This window comes from Hemitrygon akajei, chromosome 5, assembly GCF_048418815.1.
Source record: "Hemitrygon akajei chromosome 5, sHemAka1.3, whole genome shotgun sequence".
In the NCBI taxonomy this organism is placed as follows: Eukaryota; Metazoa; Chordata; class Chondrichthyes; order Myliobatiformes; family Dasyatidae; genus Hemitrygon; species Hemitrygon akajei.
Window position 1 is genome coordinate 109,588,679 of NC_133128.1, and position 19,342 is coordinate 109,608,020.

Genomic DNA, 19,342 nt, shown 5'->3' on the forward strand with positions numbered 1-19,342 from the left:
TGTATATGTACAATGTCTAAAATGCATCTTATGGAAATGTTTGTTTGATGAACTTCAATAAAAAAATAAATTACAAAAGAAACATCTTCTTCACATCCACTATCAGATTGTTGAATGGTCCATGAACCTTTGAACACTCCTTTTACATTACTTATCTATTTTAATATATTCTTATATAATTTATAATTTTTTATGTATTTCAGTGCATTACTGCCACAAAACAACTAATTTCACAAAATATGTCAGTGATAGTGATAACAAAATTGATTCTGATTTTGATACTGGTTCACATTTAATTCCCTGCTACATCCCCACTGAGCTACCTATCTTTATCCTCCTGCGTTTTTACAGGGAGACCCAACACAGTCAAGTCAAGTCAAGTCAAGTCACTTTTATTGTCATTTCGACCATAACTGCTGGTACAGTACATAGTAAAAATGAGACAATGTTTTTTCAGGACCATGGTGTTACATGAAACAGTACAAAAACTAGACTGAACTACGTAAAAAACAACACAGAAAAAAAACTACACTAGACTACAGACCTACCCAGGACTGCATAAAGTGCACAAAACAATGCAGGCATTACAATAAATAATAAACAAGACAATAGGGCAGTAAGGTGTCAGTCCAGGCTCTGGGTATTGAGGAATCTGATAGCTTGGGGGAAGAAACTGTTACAGGCTTGAGGGGCAACATCTCATCCTACGTCCATGCACAATGCAAACCGTAAGATTCAATGTTGATTGGTCCAGCTTTAGGCAACCTGCTCTTTCTTTCCCATTTCTTTTTTTTACAGCCCAATAAGTTGCACCACCCAGCAACCTATCTATTTAACCCTAGCCTAATCACAGGACGATTTACAGTGACCAATTAACCTACTAACTGCCACGTCTTCGGAATGTCAGAGGAAATTGGATCACCCAGAGGAAACACCTTGTGTTCACAAGGATAACGTAAGAAAAGGATGCCACTGAAATTGAACACTGAACTCCGACGCCACCACCAGGTTCAATGACAGTTACTACTCTACAACCATCAGGCTCTTGAACAAAGGGCATAACACTTGCCTATCCACTGAGACATTCCCACAACCAATGATCTCACTTTTTGTCTCACGTTCTTGTTATTTATTGCTACTTATTATATTTGTATTTGCATAGTTTGTTGTCTTCTGCACTCTGGTTGATCTTTCATTGATCCTGTTATAGTTACTATTTTATAGATTTGCTCAGTGTGTCCACAGGAAAATGAATCTCAGGGTTGTATATGGCGACATATATATAAAATTTACCTTGACTTTTGAACTTTGAACAGGCTGTAATAGAGTTGTACTAACCACTAGATGCTGCCCCAACTACATCGGAACTGGTCACTTCTGTCTGCTGGTATTTGACTCAGTTCAAAGTCAAAGTAAGTCCAAGCGAATTTATTATCAAAGTACATATATGTTTAATATGCTACCTTGAGATTCATTTTCTTGAAGACATTTACAGGAAAATATTAAATTAAATAGAATTTATATAAAAAGACTAAACATATTTTTATTTCTTTTGTTATTACTGTTGCTATTATGGTCTGTTGGACCAACTCTAACCACATTCCCCCAGTCTGGTCCTGTTTCCATCTGCCACTCACCTTTCCCTTTTCCCCCACCCATCTGTCAGAAATTATGAAGATCTGAAAGCACTTACCACCAGATTCCAGGAGAGCTTCCACCCCCTTGTTCTCAGACTCGTGAATGGACATCGTGTATCATGAGATGGACTCTTAGCCTTACAATCTCCCTCAATATGATCTTGCACTTTATTGTTTACCTGCACTGCACTTTTTTCAATAACTTTTACACTTTATTGTGCGTTGTTATTGTTTTACCTTATTCTAACTCAATGCACTGATCTGTATGAACAGTATGTAAGACAAGTTTTTCACTGTATCCTGGTACAAGTGACAATAATAAACCAATTCCAATACCAATAATCTAATTTATCATCTTCTTTACTTACGTGTATCCGACATTAATGGCTTTTGTGTTCCTGCTTCTCACCTTCAACTTCCTCTGCCCTCACTTCCCCCTCCTCGCTCCACCTTTCCTTTATTTGGTCATCTTTACCTATCATCCACATGCCTTTGTCTCCCAGTTGCCTCCTATCTATTTAGACCAGGCCATTACTCACCTCCCTTCCAATTCTTAGTTCTGATGCAGAGTCTGGATCTGAAGTATTGACAATTCCTTTCCCCAGGTGACACTGTTCACCCATTGAGTTCTTCCAGAACATTTTTTTGTGAGTTTTTGTCCCTTTTTTCCAGTCTGATGAAGGGCCATGGACTTGACTTATTAAATGCTTCTCTTTACACAGTCGCCACCCAATATCAAAAAGGTGGCATTGGTCATTAAGTACCCCCATCACCCGCAACATTCCTTCTTCAAATTTTGTTAAGTACTGCTGACACAAAGCCACAAATTTCACGGCATATGCCTGTAATATTAAATCTGATTCTGATCTGCTGAAGGTTCCATCACTGGCAAAACCCTTCCCACTACTGAGGACATCTGTCAGAGGCAGTGCCTTAAGAAGGTGCTTCCCTCACAATCTGGGACATGCCTTCTTCTCATTACTACCGTCAAGGAGGAGGTAGAGAAACCTGAAGACACACATTCAATGTTCAGGAACAGCTTCTTCCGCTCCACCATTAGCTCTCTGAACGGTTCATGAGCTCCACCTTTTCAGTCCTTCTTTTCACACTATTTATTTATTTCTGTAGCTTACGGTAAGGTTATGTCTTTGCCCTTTGCTCCTGCTGAAAAACAACAGAGTTAATTCAGTAGTAATAAATCTGAATGTGTGCTGATGAGACAGGATCTGGTGAAACGACAGGCTTGGACTTGATACTTGCATGTCATTGATATTAACAAGCGTGTGTTTCTCAAAAGTGCAAATTGGAATTAGGTTTTTCACAGACAGTAGGAAAATAAGGGCTGAATATCCTCGTACCATGATTTTCTGTAATTCGAAAATGCTTTGAAGTGTACATGAACGTAAACATGTTCTTTCTTAACAATTTCTCAAACAGAACCTCACAAGCAAGGAGTTGCAATTAATGGTAATTTGAAGTTCCTTTTAATATCAGCGCTTTTAACACATTGTTAGCCAAACACTTTCAAAATGTAAAAGTATTTGTTATATTAAAATAACTTATTATACATTAAACAATGAGAAAAACAAACACAATTCCAAATTATTACAGAATTGTGGATTTTTTTTGGATTTCTTTTCCCTCAGTTCTCTTGACAATTTCATTCTAGAAGTCTTTGAAGTTCTTATCTTTCTCTTCGGTCTCTGAACTTTGTCATCTGTTCCCTAGTGGCACAGCCCGTCAGTCACTCATATTTCTTCTCCACCAAGCTGACTTAGGAACGATGAAAGGACTGAAGGGGGGGAGGGAGTGTAGGTGGGGTTCACTGGGCAGCAGTTTGTCAAGATGAAGGATCTTGACCAGAAATGGCAACTGTCCACTTCCCTCCATGGATGCTGCCCGGCCCGCTGAGTACTTTTTGTGTACCTCCAGCACTTTGTGTGTGTTGCACCAAATTCCTTCCCTCCATGGCATCTGCCTCACCCCTTGAGTTCCTCCAGCACTTCTTGTGTGTTGCACCAAATTCCTTCCCTCCATGGCATCTGCCCAACCCCTTGAGCTCCTCCAGTGCTTTTTTTGGTGTTGCACCAAATCTCTTCCCTTAATAGATGTTGCCTGACCTCTTGAGTTCCTCCAGCACTTTTTGTGTGTTGTTCCAGATCATACCCTTCTATAGACATTGCCTGACCTGTGCAGCTCCTCCAGATTCCAGCATACACAGTCTCTTGCATCTGCCTCAGGAGGACGCTCCGGCTCGGTTTCAAGGGAAATAGTTCAGTGAGAACAGGATGGGTGTCTTATTGCACAGTGCAAATGTCAGTGAAGGCCATGCAAAACTTTGAAGTCCATTGCCTCCGTGTCTTTCTTGTCCTTTTATTATTCCAGGCTTAGTATTTTTTCATTATCATTGGTTTGTGTGCATGCGTGTTATAATTAGCAGGTGGGGCTTATTTACACACACTCACCCACTCGGTCACTCTGCACTCTTCGCACGCCACGTAACAACACCAGTGGAACTTGCAGTTACACCTCTCCCTCCGCGATTGCCTCAGGATGTTGTGGCCTCGGCCGCAGCACAGGCTCTCGCAGCTGTCCAGGCCCGGGCTGGTCTTGTTGCAGATCCGTCCTCGAGTGCCGGCCGAGTCCAGCTCAGGCTCCCGTTCGCAGAAGTTGGGTGAGTCCTCGAAGAAGACCAGCTCGCCAGCGGTAGACTTCCGGCGGTGTGGGTGGTGGGCGTGCTCCACCTGGCCGGTGTTGCGGTTGTGGGCTTTGATCAGCGTGGCATTGTAGAACTTGTGCTTCAGCAGGGTGCCCACCGTGCGGAAGTCCGGCGTCACCTGCCAGCACGTCTTGAGCTGGCAGCTACCAGATGTACCGTGGCATTTGCACTTCCTCTTCATGTTGTCGGAGATCATCTGCCAGGACAAGAGAAACGGGAATTGGTCATTGAGCCAAACAGCAGAGAGTCAGGTCCCCGGCGTTTACAAGGCCCTGCTGAAACCATGTTTGGAGTGTTGTAAGTAATTTTAGAACATAGAACAGTACAGGACAGTTCAGGCCCTTTGGCACATGGTGTTGTGCCAACCTTTTAACCTACTCTAAGATCAATCTAACCCTTCCCTCTCACATAACCCTCCATTTCTCTACCACCCATTTACCTATCTAAGAGTCTCTTAAATGTTCCTAATATATCTGCCTCCAGCACCAGCTCTGACAGGGTGTTCCATGCACTCACTACTCTCTGTGTAAAAAAAAATGACATTAAAGTGTAGTGAGACATCTCTCCTATACTGTACTTCCCACCAATCACCTTAAAACTGTGCCCCTTATATTAACCAGTTCCATCCTGGGAAAATATTTCTGGCTACCCACTCTAACTTACACTCTCATCATCTTGTACTGCTTTACCAAGTTACCTCTTATCCTCCTTCTCTCCAGAGAGAAAATCCCTAGCTCGCTCAACCAACATGCTCTGCAATCCAGGAAAAATCAGGGTAAATCTCCTCTGCATGCTCTTCAAAGCATCCACGCCTGTCCTGTCGATCATAAGCAGGCAGAAGAGATCTAGCATGCCAGCAACATGGCTTCACCCTCACATCTAGGAGTTTGCACATTCTGTCCCTGACCGAGGGCTTCCTCCGGATCCACTGGTTTACTCCCACTTTCCAGTGGACTAATTGGTCACATGGGAGCAAGTTTGGATGGCACGATCTCATTGGGCTGGAGGTGCTTGTATCTCCAATTTAAAGATTGAATTAAATGTAATTAATCATAAATCATCATTTTTGATAAAGATGTGCTAGGTTGAAGGGCATGCTCATGTGCTGTACTGTTCTGTGTTCTACCAGAGGGAGAAACAGAGTTGACATACCGAGTCACTGATCTCCTGTCCGTTCATTCGTGTTTTATATTTTCAGTAATTCTGAGTAACAGAGTTCTCCCAGAATCAGCTGGAACTACAGTAGTACGGCCTTGAATGGAGAAAGCTACAAACAGTGGCGAATGCAAGTAAAGCTCTCCTCAGCACTGAGCATGTCTACAAGGAATGCTATCGCAGTAAAGCAGCATCCATCATCAGGACTTATCCCCACTACCTAGACCATGCCCTCTTCTTGCTGTTCCGTCATGAAAGAGGTACAGAAGCCTCATATCCCACATAACATACTGCTTCCCCTCTCCCCTCTTTCTTATTCTGGCTTCTTCCACCTTCCTTTCCAGTCCTGATGAAGGGTCTTGGCCCAAGACATTGACTGCTTATTCTCCTTCATAGATGCCGACTGACCTGCTGAGTTCCTCCAGCAATTTGTGTGCGTTCCATTGATAATGTTGTCTATTCCAGTCAGAGGTAACAATATTCATACCTACCTTCTATGCCCTACTGTGCATCGTTGAAAAATATAAAATGGTGGAAAACCTCAGAAAGCTGCATTTCCTGCATATCCATGTGTTACTAGCCACTATCCCATCTACTTCCACCAACACCCCTATTCAACCATTCCAAGGACCCACTAGTCTCTGTAAAATTTTACCCATTCATCTTGTTTAAACTTTACTTCCCCCCGCCACCCTTTCTCCAAGGGAAAAAATCTGACTGCCTAACTGAGCTAAGCCTCTTACAATTTTATCAACCTTCATCAGTCTCCCTTCAGCCTCTCCAGAGAGGGTAACCTAACTTGTCCAAACTTCCTGTTTAGCTCAATCCTGTAAGCCAGTCAGCATCCTAGGAAACATCTTCTGTACCCTCTCCAAATCCTCCACATCCTTCCCATAACAGGGTGACCAAAACCGCATACAATACTCCAAGTGAGACACCTTCTGCATTCACTTTTCCTTTTACTACCTCAATATAATTATGTATGTATGGCCTGTTATTTATCTATCTATTGGCAGGCAAAATAAAAGATTTCCACTGTATTACAGTACATGTGACAATAATAAACTAATACCAACACACCTATGCAATTCACAATGACCGATTCACCTCCCAACCTGAAAACACTAGGGATTATCAGGTCAGGCCCAACCTGAAAACAGTAGGGATTATCAGGTCAGGCCCAACCTGAAAACACTAGGGATTATCAGGTCAGGCCCAACCTGAAAACACTAGGAATTATCAGGTCAGGCCCAACCTGAAAACACTAGGAATTATCAGGTCAGGCCCAACCTGAAAACAGTAGGGATTATCAGGTCAGGCCCAACCTGAAAACAGTAGGGATTATCAGGTCAGGCCCAACCTGAAAACAGTAGGGATTATCAGGTCAGGCCCAACCTGAAAACAGTAGGGATTATCAGGTCAGGCCCAACCTGAAAACAGTAGGGATTATCAGGTCAGGCCCAACCTGAAAACAGTAGGGATTATCAGGTCAGGCCCAACCTGAAAACAGTAGGGATTATCAGGTCAGGCCCAACCTGAAAACACTAGGGATTATCAGGTCAGGCCCAACCTGAAAACAGTAGGGATTATCAGGTCAGGCCCAACCTGAAAACAGTAGGGATTATCAGGTCAGGCCCAACCTGAAAACAGTAGGGATTATCAGGTCAGGCCCAACCTGAAAACGCTAGGGATTATCAGGTCAGGCCCAACCTGAAAACGCTAGGGATTATCAGGTCAGGCCCAACCTGAAAACGCTAGGGATTATCAGGTCAGGCCCAACCTGAAAACACTAGGGATTATCAGGTCAGGCCCAAACTGAAAACAGTAGGAATTATCAGGTCAGGCCCAACCTGAAAACAGTAGGGATTATCAGGTCAGGCCCAACCTGAAAACACTAGGGATTATCAGGTCAGACCCAACCTGAAAATGCTAGGAATTATCAGGTCAGGCCCAACCTGAAAACAGTAGGGATTATCAGGTCAGGCCCAACCTGAAAACACTAGGGATTATCAGGTCAGGCCCAACCTGAAAACACTAGGGATTATCAGGTCAGGTCCAACCTGAAAACACTAGGGATTATCAGGTCAGGCCCAAACTGAAAACACTAGGGATTATCAGGTCAGGCCCAAACTGAAAACAGTAGGAATCATCAGGTCAGGCAGCACCTGTGGAGATATAAACAATTAACATCTCAGTCCCCTTTCCTTTCCACATGTTCTGCCTCACTTTCTGATTGTTTCCAACATTTTTGAGTTTTATTTAAGATTTCTGCTTTTTTATATGTCATTTTTATAAATTGCATGACTTTGGGATGTGTGATAATACTGGAGCACACAGAGCACCCCTGCAGTCACTGGAGAATAGGTAGACATTATAGAGCTCTCGAGCTGTAGAATCTAACAATATGGGAACAGGCCCTTCTACCTAATTTATCCACATGTTGTCCAGTGAGTCCCATCTGCCCACTTCTGGCCCACAGCTCTCTAAGGTTCTCCTATCCATGTACTTATCTAGATGGCTTTCAAAATTTGTTGATGTGCCCACTACAACCACTATTTCTGGCAGCTCATTCCAAATTCCCATCACCACTTGTGTAAAGAAGCTAGTCCTGATGGCCCTTGTAAATCTCTTGTCTCTGATCTTAAACCTACGCCCTCTTGTTTTTAGGGAAAAGACCATGTGCTTTCATTATGTACATAACTCTCATGATCGTGCATATCTCCATCAGGTCTCCCCTGCATCTCCTCTGTTCCAGGGAAAAAAAATCCTGGTTTATGCAATCTCTCCTTGTAAGTCAGAGTCTGCCAAGTGCAGGTAATATCCTGGTAAATCTTTCCTGCAGTCTTTTGAGTTCAATAACATCTTTCATAGGAAGTTTCAGGGTGACTGAAACTGTGCACTGGATAGATGCAGAATCTGAGATCAGGTTTGAACTTGGGTGGTTGGAATGAGTGAGGCTACATCAGTAATTGATGTATCTCTCTACCATTTCACATGTTGTATCCATGTGCATATAGAGGTTTTATCCCTATGCATGTATTGATGAATAATTTACGAGGGAATATAACTTCTGTAATTTATGGAAAGATAAATATTATCTTTCTTTGTCACTCAGCGGTCACTTTATCAGGTGCACCTGCCCATTTATGCAAATATCTAATCATGTGGCAGCAACTCAGTGCATAACAGCATGCAGACATGGTCAAAAGGTTCAGTTGTAGTTCTGACCAGACATGAGAATGGGGAAGAAGTGTGATCTAAATGCCAGACGGGGTGGTTTGAGTATGTCAGAAACTGCTGATCTCCTGAGATTTTCACACACAACAGTCTCTAGAGTTTACAGAGAATGGTGCGAGAAACAGAAAACATCCAGTGAGTGGCAGAAAGTGCCGGGTTAATGAAGGAGGTCAGAGAAGATCAGAGAATGGCCAAGCTGACAGGATGGCAACAGTAACTCAAATAACTACATATTACAATAGTGGTGTGCAGAAGAGGATCTCTGAAGGCATAATCCGCTGAACCTTGAGGTGAATGGCTACAGCAGCAGAAGACCACGAACATACAGAAATACACTCGGCGGCCACTTTATTAGAAACCTCCTGTACCTAATAAAGTGGCCACTGAGTGAGTATAAATGCACCAGGAATGTATGAGTCAGAGACAGAGATTCGGTGGCAGCCTCATTTCTTTAGTAACAGGCCACACACAACAAGAAAGTAACATTTAACACAGCTTACTCTTGCTTGAAAATAAAAATGCTAATGTTGTTACTTTACTAATTATACCCTGCTTTAGTTTGGGTTGTATGTGTTTGGTAAATTACAGAGGTCTGGGTGAATAGTAGGGAATCCAAGAGGTATTAATTGAGGGCAGATTCACTCAAAGATGGATTTCAACCTCCTGTGGTCAATTATAACTTGCGGCGTGACTCTGGAAGCATCAAAGGCATCTTGTGAGGCTATCTGTCTCTCTTTTTCTTAAACATATATAAATATTTTTCCAGCTGTTTTTCAGTTTACCCCGATGGGTGGGAAGTTGTATTGAAGTCAGTCCATGGGGTGAAGCATAGCTACTGAGAATTCCTCAGCGACTGTATGTGGCCGGCTGGGGATAGGGACTGACTGGGGTCAAAGGAAGCTGCTGGAGGCCTGGGATAGCCCATATGAGAAAGTAGACGGCAAGAGGAAGGGACACATCCAGTGCATCGTGAGTGGTTTAACAAAAATTAAGGATGATTTGGAGAAGCTGGCAGGTAGGGAAAATGGCACAGTAGAGCAATTGCTCTACAGCACTAGTCATCACCAACTGGGGTTCGATTCCTGCCACTGCCTGTAAAGAGTTTGCATGTTCTCCCCGTGGCCATGTGGGTTTCCTACAGGTACTGGAGGAAAATATAGGGGTGATAGCAGAGGAATATTTTACATAGAGACTGGTGAGGACATGGATCCCCAGGGGTTGCCGGGGTGGTGGTAGACGCAAATAAATTATGGACATTTAAGAGACTCAGATAATAGAAAACTTGAAGACTATGAAGGAGGAAAGGTTAGTTTGATCTTTGAGTACAGGAGATTAAAATGTTGGCACAACATTGTGGGCTGAAGCGCCTGTATGGTGCTGTATTGTTCTACATTCTATGCTACCATTTCTTCACACATTTGGAAGACATACAGGTTAGGATTAGTGAGTTGTGGGCATGCTATGTTAGTGCCAGAATTGTGGCAACACTTGTGGCTGCCCCCAGCACATCCCCAACGCAGGCGATGCATTTAAGAGAAGTTTGGATAGACACGTGGATTGGAGGGCTATGGAGGGCGATGGTCCAGGTGTGAGTAGATGGGAGTAGGCAGGAACAGAATAGATGTGCTGAAAGACCTGCTTCTGTTTTGAAGTGCTCTATGACTTTAAATGTCCAAAGTCGTCAAAGGGCAACTTCAGAGCACGGCATTTTAGAAAGTGATCAAAGTCACCTTGTGCTCAATTCTTCATTTTACTTTTGAACAATGGTTGTTATTGTAATGGAGCAAGACCTTACAACAAAATAATAATCAGATTAATATTGTCTTGCAGATTTTGCTTTCAATTTTGTTGCCCAAGGAGCAAAAGTGTCTTAAAAGAGGCTTAATAGAGTTGTTACTTCTCCCTCACCCCTTCTTCTTTATTATGGTTTCTGCCCCTTTCATTTCCTGTCCGACTGTTTATTCTCCTCTACAGATACTGCCTGATTTGCTGAGTTTCTCCAGTACTTTGTGTGTGTTGCTCAGCATTTCCAGCATCTGCAGAATCTCTTGCATTTAGACTGCACATTATATAAGTCACTGACAAACAATCCTCTGTTAAACTCTCTTTATTTCCATCAGTACCTCGTGGATTCTACTGCTCACCTATCCAGTTGGTAAAATTGACAGTGGCCACCTAACAACAGGTCTTTGGGATGTGGGAGGAAACCAGAGCTTGCAGAGAAAGCCCACGTAGTCACAGGGAGAACATGGAATGATTGAACTGATCTGACTTGGTGTGAGATGTAAACACCGAAGACCTTCAACGGAAAAGCCTACAAAAAGTAGTGGACATAGCCCAGTCCATCACAGGCACATCTACTGCCGCAAGAAAGCAGCATCCATCATCAAGGACCCCACCATCCAGCCCATGCCCTCTTCTCCCTGCTACTGTTAGACAGGAGGTACAGGAGTCTTGGGTCTCATACCATCAAATTCAGGAACGGTTATTACCCTTCAACCATCAGGCTCTGAACCAGTGTGGATAACTTTGCTCATTTCAATGCCGAACTGTCTTCACAGACTTCTAACATGATAAACCAGTGAGCTGTTTGTTGTGTCTCCCTCTAGCTGTGAAACGGAGACACTGCTTCCTCCCTTACTAGGGAAAGAGAGAGCCTGTGGGATGTTGAATGCCGGCTGAACAATGTAGTCTTTGGGGTACTGCAAGTCTGTTGCTTTGCTCACGATTGAGTGCTCAGTGGCGGGTGCCAAAGCTTTTTTCTTTGCTGGCGGTGATGGGGGTGGGGGGATGGAATCGCTGCTTGCTGCCGGAGGGAGGGGAGCTGGGGGAAGGACTTTGAGGTTCTAACATTTAACTGTCGTTCATTCTTTAGAGCACTCCTCTGTTTTCATGGATGTTTGCGAAGAAAAAGAATTTCAGGATGTATATTGTATACATTTCTCTGACATTAAATGTACCTTTGAAACCTTTGAACTTACAGACTCACTTTCAAGGATCTACAATTCAGGTTCACGGTATTACTTATTTACTTTATTTTACTCTATCCACAATCTGTCTTTTTATTTACAATCGTTGTCCATCTTTGTTCATGTACAGTTTAGTTTTTCATAAATTTTATTGTATTTCTTTATTTTCCTGTAAGTGGGATGAATGGCCTAATTCTGCTCCTATATCTTATGGTCTTATTTCCAAGGCATATTTAGATCCATCTTTCTCACAATCTCATAACTGAGTCACCTACTATCTTACACTCTCCTTTCAATTTGAACATACACATCCCACCCAGTTAAGAATGTAACATCTCTCATCAAAGATCCCCATCATCTGGGACATCTCACCTTTTCCCAAATACAATCAAGCAGGTGGTACAGTAGCCTGTGATCCCACACAATTAAGTTCAAGAACAGCTACTTCTCTTCAACCATTTCGATTTTGAATTACCCAGCACAACCCTAATCATGACACAGACTATTTTGATTGTTCATCATTGTTTGCAGTTTCTTTCTTCTATAATTTGTATTTAAAGGTTTTCCTCTGAAAGCTGCTTATAGATGTCAAGTGCCTGTGATGTGGCTGCAAGTTTTTTGTTGCACTTCTGCTACATGTACTTGTGTTACACGCCAGTGAACTCAGCTTTGACAATTGGAGACTTGCCCTTGCCAAGTCAGTTCACCCACCCAGGCTAAGTGTAGCCAAAACAAAAATCCCAAAATAATTTGAGTTCATCATCAACTTTGTTTACCTCTTCCCGCTGTGAGCTCATCTGTTGCTCTCGTTTTTTCCTGGGCACAAGAAATGTTCTATCCTCATGATTGCGGTGAGTCATTTCCCTCTCTAATTTGTTCCTTTGACTTGGCCCTCCTGAGACCACAGACCATTTCTGGAGCTCAGCTTCAGAGACGGTAGTTGGTGTCTCTCCTACCACTAGCCTCCTCTTGTCCAGATTCTGATTGCCCAGTAGTAAAAAGGGATAACGGTTATTTTTACTTCTCACATGTACATTGAAATGTACAGTGATAGGTGTTGTTTTCACACCAAATCAGCCAGGATTGTGCAGTACAGCCCTCAAGTGTCACCAGGCTTTGGGCACTAAAACAGCACGCCCACAACTCATTAACCTTAACCATATGTCTATGGAATTTGCGACAAAACTGAAGCACCCAAAGGAAACACTTGTGGTTACAGGGAGTACAAACTCCTTACCAGTAGCGGTGGGAATTGAACCCAGATCTTGCAGATGGTGCTGTTAAGCATTATGCTAACCGCTATGCTACCTTGCAGCAGCAAGACACTTAAATCCATTTGCCTCCACCCTTGGAGATTGCTGATGCTGCAATCTGGAGCAACCAACGAGACACTGGAGGAACTCAGTGGGTCAGGCAGCATTTGTGGAGGAAAACAGACATTTGTCATTTTGGGTCAGAACTATTAAAATCTGGGGGGAGGGGAAGTGTTTCAGGTTGTTATTTCACGTTGAGACCCAGAGTCCAGATGGAAGATCTTGACTTGAAACATCGACTGTCTATTTCCTTCCATTGACACAAAAGCTTTGGCAGAAGCAGGAAATCTTGAGTAACAAACATAACGCTAGAGGAACTCAGCAGGTCAGGCAGTCTCTATGGAAGGCAAAAAAAGAGTTGACTCTTCAGCCTTTTAGCTCTTCCATCTATTCCCCCCACCCTTCCTCCTTTTACATCTCATTCTGGCTTCTTCTCCATTCCTTTCCAGTCCTGATGAAGCGTCTCATCCCGTAACATCAACTGTTTATTCCTCCCCATTGATGCTGCCTGACTCACTGAGTTCCTCCAGCCTCTCCTCTGCTGGTATCACCACTGTATTCTTTGACACACACCAATCCCAAATGTGTAATCTTTGCATTATATCTTTTGTACTACACACACATTCTGTATGTATTTTGACTTACATTAGAAACCAGATCAGTCAGAGATGAGGTGAGAAGAACTGATCTTGGTGACATGATAACATTTCAGCAGAGTATTATATAAAGTCACCTTGTAAAACTGAAGTCAGTGGGCATCAAACACGCCAAGGATGTCACTGCTGGAATTACACTATAATACCATAAGACATAGAAGCAGAATTAGGCCATTCAGCCCACTGAATCTGCTATGCCATTCCATCATGATTGACTTGTTATCCCTCTCAAGCCCATTCTTCTGTCTCCTCCCAGTAATCTTTGACGCCATTACTAATCAAGAACCTATCATCTTCCACTTTAAATATACCCAGTGACTTGGCCTCCACAGCTATCTGTGGCCATGAATTCCATAAATTCACCACTCTCTGGCAAAAGAAATTCTTCCTAATCTCTGTTCTAAAGGGACATTCTTGTAGTCTGAAGCTGTGCCCTCTGGTCCCAAGCATACTCTCCATGTCCACTCTGCCTAGGCCTTTCACTGTTCAATAAGTTTCAATGAGATTGTTCTCATTCTTCTAAACTCCAGTGAATACAAGCTCTGAGCCATCAAATCCTCCTGATACATTAAACCTTTCATTCCTGAGATAATTTCGTAAATTCCAGATGCGGGAATTGAACCCCAGTTGGTGATTGTTGGCATCGTAAGGTGACACGTTAACCATTATGCTATTCTTCTGGACCCTATCCTATGCCAGCACATCTTTTCTTAGATAAGGGATGAAGAAACTGCTCACAACACTCCTACCACGGTCTGACCAACACACTTGTAAAGCCCCAGCATTACATTCTTGCTTTTATGTTCTAGTGCTCTCAAGATGAATGCTAACATTGCAACGGCATTCTTCACCACTGACTCAACCTGTAAGTCAATCTTTAGGGAATTCTGCACTAAGTCTCCCAAATCACTCTGCTCCTCCGAGTTAAAAATCTTCTCTCCATTTGGAAAATAGTTCACACCTTTATTCTTTCTACCTAAGTGAATGACCTACTCTGTATAGGTGAATAGGCTGGCACACCACTGTGGGCCAAAGGGCCTGCATTGGGCTGTACTGTTGTATGCTTTATGACCTATGTCACTGATAACCAATCTGATTGATACACCACTGTCCTTCCAGGTCTAAATCTTGGAACCATTTAGTGTACCAGTCTCCAGCAGCTCAAGAAAGTAAATCACAACCATTGTATTAGGGGCAATGACGGATGGGAGATAAATGCTGACCTTGTCATTGATACTTAGATGTCGGACAATGAAAACAGAAATAAAAATAAATATCTTTAACTTGAGAGAGACTGCAGATGCTGAAAATCCAGAGCAACACACACAAAATGCCAGGGGAGCTCAGCAGGTCAGGCAGCATCTATGCAAATGAATAAGTAGTCAACATTTCAGGCCAAGACCTTTCATCAGGATGTCATTATGCCTCACTTTGATTTTTCATTTTTTCTTTCACTCCATACCATACCATACGTATTTAAGAACCCAATAGGCAGATTATGCTTGACACTGGGATTTAGAGGATGAGAAGTGATCTCATTGAGATGGAAACTAACAGGGGTTGACAGACATAGAGGAGTTATCAGACTGGGCAATCAGGGTAAAGATGAATACTAAGAAGGGGGAGCTTTGGAGTTCTAACATTTTTAACGGTCATTCATTCTTTGGGGCACTCCTCTGTTTTCATGGATATTTGTGAGGGAAAAGAATTTCAGGATGTATATTGTATTACATTTCTCTGGCATTAAATATACCTATTGATCCTAAGAGGGTTTCACAGACTTCGAGGGGGTATTCCCTGGGTTGGGGAAACAGAAAGGATGCTGAACAAAGTAAACCTACATTGACCAAGAGGCAACTGTGAAGCACTGAAGACGGCCACTTCTCACTGTGACTACAGCGCAAGAGAGGTGGAGGCTTGGTAGGGTTGTTGTCAACACTGCCTATTTGTAGACTCAGCCCATATGTCTTTTGAATGAGGGATGAAACCCATGCTATCACAGGAATATAAAGGCAGGGAGGTTGTGCTAATGAGTACTAGGATCATAAAGAGTGCTTTTGGCACATTGGCCTTTGTAAATGAAAGCATTGAGTACAGGAGTTGGGATGTTAATTTGAAATTGGTGAAGCCAAATTTTGGAGTATTGAAAAGATAAAAAAGATTAGCTTTGTCAGATATATGTTGAAACATACATTGAAATGCAACGTTTGCACAATCGGCTAATGCAATTAAAGGATGTGTCCGGGGGTGGGGGTGGAGCCCGCAAGGGACACCATGCTTCCGGCAACAACATAGCATGCACACACAACTTACTAACCCTAGCCCATGTGTATTTGGAATGGGGGAGGATCCAGGAGAGACCCATGCGTCACAGGTAACTCCTTTTAGACCGTGGCATGAATTGAGCCCCATTCACTGGCGCTGTGAAGCATTAAGTGAGCTGCTACACTGCCATGCCAGTCCCAACAACAAGGGCAGATACTTACTCCTATCACTATCAGGCATAGAGTCATAGAGTAATTGAGCATAGACACAGGCCCTTCGGTCCAACATGTCCATGCCGACCATGAAGCCCACCGAGCTGGAAACATGGGTCTGCATTTGGCCTATATCCACCTAAACCTCTCCCATCCACGTATTTATGCAAATACCTTTACGTGTTGTTACTGTATCTGCTGCGACCACTTCTTCTGGCAGCTCGCTCCAGACTCTCTGTAAAGAAGTTGCCCCTCAGAGTCCTTTTAAATCTCTCAACTCTCACCTTAAATCTATTCCCTCTAAACACAAGAAATTCAGCAGATGCTGGAAGTTCTGAGCACACACACAAAGTACTGGAGGAACTCAGCAGGTCAGGCAACACCTACAGAGGGGAATAAACAGCTATCCATCCAAAATCTCTTTGACCTCCTTCCGTCAGGCAGGAGGTACTGTAGCATTAGGACAGAACTGTTAGGATGGGAAACAGCTTCATTTCCCCAGGCCGAAAGACGACTGAACTCCCTGCCACACCCAGGTCTCAACATGTATGAAGTGGCAGTAGTGTTATACTGCTTACTTTGTGACTTGTGTTGTAAATCCACATTATTTGTTGATGATTTATTTGTAGTGATATTACTTAATGTGTTGTGTGTGAGGTACAAGCACTGTGTTGTGGAAGAGTATTGTTTCGTTTGGTAGTATACATATGCATGGTTGAATAACAATAAATTTGAACTTATTTCTTTCCCTGTTAATCTTCACGTAGAATGTGTCACTGCAGCTGCTCTATAAGAGGGTGAGGTCCACACTCCACTTAGAAGTGCTGAGTCTACAGATGGCAGCGTTTACAACCCCACCGCGTCTTCTCCCCTCTTCCCTATCTCCCATCGCTCTGTGGCCCTCCCCGCCCTTCGACAGCAAGTGTCTGTCAGCAGCAGAACAAACACTCTGTGGCCAATTAATCTACAGGAACAAACACTGCACAGGAGAGCTGACAGCTAAGAGCAAACAACAACAGACTTCAGAGGATCTGTAATCAGCGTAAAGAGATGAAAAGAAATACTATGCATTTAGATAGCACCTGTAGGATAGGATTATGAGGCTGAGGCTTTTCACTGGAACATAACCTCCAAAATTAGATTTCAAGGCAAGGATAGGGCATGCTAAGACATTAATAAACACGTAAACCAAAAAAGGAGGGAGGCGGACCGAGGGAGATTCCAGCAATTAATACTGCAAAGGAGCCATACTCATGAAGACGTGCTCACTCATAAAGGCCAGGAAGTACAAGAAGCAATAGAGATGAGACTACTACCATCAGGCAGGAGGTACAGGAGCCTTGTCCACACGAGGGTCAGGAACAGTTATCCTGTACCAGTGTGGTTAACTTCACTCATCACAATTCTGAACTAATTCAACAACCTACAGATTTACTTTCAAGGGCTCTACAACTCATTCTCAGCATTAATTAGCTATATATCTGTTTACCAGCCTATCTATTAATCTGTGTAGCTATCTATCTATTTATTTACACAAATTGTCTTCTTTTTTACATTGGTTGTTTGTCAGTCTTTGTTTATGTGCAGTTTTTCTATTGTACTTTTTAAGAAAGGAGGGAGGGAGAAAACAGAGAACTATTGTCCTGTCAGCCTAACATCAGTAGTGGGGAAGATGCTAGAGTCCATTATTAAAGATGAAATAGTGGCATATCTAGATAGCAGTGATAGGATTGGGCCGAGCCAGCATGGAATTACCAAGGGCAAATCATGCTTGACTAATCTATTGGAGTTTTTCGAGGATGTAACCAGGAAGTTAGACAAGGGAGATCCAGTGGATGTAGTGTACCTCGATTTTCAGAAGGCATTTGATAAGGTCCCACATAGGAGGTTGGTGGGTAAAATCAGAGCTCATGGCATTGGGGGGAAGATATTGACATGGATAGAAAACTGATTGGCAGATAGAAAGCAAAGGGTAACGGTGAATGGGTGTTTCTCGGAATGGCAGGTGGTGACTAGTGGGGTGCCACAGGGCTCGGTATTGGGACCACAGCTGTTTACAATTTACATCAACAATTTAGATGAAGGCATTGAGAATAACATCAGCAAGTTTGCTGATGATACTAAGCTGGGTGGCAGTGTGACATGTGATGAGGATGTTAGGAGAATTCAGGGTGACTTGGATAGGCTGAGTGAGTGGGCAGATACTTGGCAGATGGTGTTTAATGTGAATAAGTGTGAGGTTATCCACTTTGGGAGTAAGAACAGGAAGGCAGATTATTATCTGAACGGTGTAAAGTTAGGTAAGGGAGAAATACAAAGAGATCTAGGAGTCCTTGTTCATCAGTCACTGAAGGTGAATGAGCAAGTGCAGCAGGCAGTGAAGAAGGCTAATGGTATGTTGGCCTTTATTACAAAGGGAATTGAGTACAAGAGCAAGGAAATCCTTTTGCATTTGTACAGGGCCCTGGTGATACCACACCTGGAGTATTGTGTACAGTTTTGGTCTCCAGGGTTAAGGAAGGACATCCTGGCTGTAGAGAAAGTGCAGCGTAGATTCACAAGGTTAATTCCTGGGATGTCAGGACTGTCTTATGCAGAGAGGTTAGAGAGACTGGGCTTGTACACGCTGGAATTAAGGAGATTGAGAGGGGATCTGATTGCAATATATAAGATTATTAAGGGATTGGACAAGATAAAGGCTGGAAATATGTTCCAGATGCTGGGAGAGTCCAGAACCAGAGGGCATGGTTTGAGAATAAGGGGTAGGTCATTTAGGACAGAGTTAAGGAAAAACTTCTTCTCCCAGAGAGTTGTGGGGGTCTGGAATGCACTGCCTCGGAAGGCAGTGGAAGCCAATTCTCTGGATGCTTTCAAGAAGGAGCTAGATAGGTATCTTATGGATAGGGGTATCAAGAGATATGGGGACAAGGCAGGAACCGGGTATTGATAGTAGATGATCAGCCATGATCTCAAAATGGCGGTGCAGGCTCGAAGGGCCAAATGGTCTACTTCTGCACCTATTGTCTATTGTCTATTGTATTTCATTATTTTCCTGTGAATGTCTGAAAGAAAATGAATCTGAAAGTAATATGTGGTGACATATATGAACTTTGATAATCAATGTATTACCACTTTGACTTTGACTTTGAAGGCAAGGGGTCGTTTGAATTTGAAAATAG

General features: G+C 43.0%; 1 protein-coding gene across 1 annotated transcript in view; it reads right to left on the reverse strand.

Annotated features, from left to right (window-relative positions):
* Positions 1–3,113: 3,113 nt before the first annotated feature.
* wnt10a (wingless-type MMTV integration site family, member 10a) overlaps positions 3,114–19,342 on the reverse strand; it is a 202,239-nt gene continuing 186,010 nt past the window's right edge. Inside the window, exon 4 of the mRNA XM_073046174.1 lies at positions 3,114–4,552. Within this exon, the coding sequence (XP_072902275.1) occupies positions 4,085–4,552 (468 nt within the window). The 3' untranslated portion in view covers positions 3,114–4,084. The remainder of the gene's footprint in view (positions 4,553–19,342) is intronic.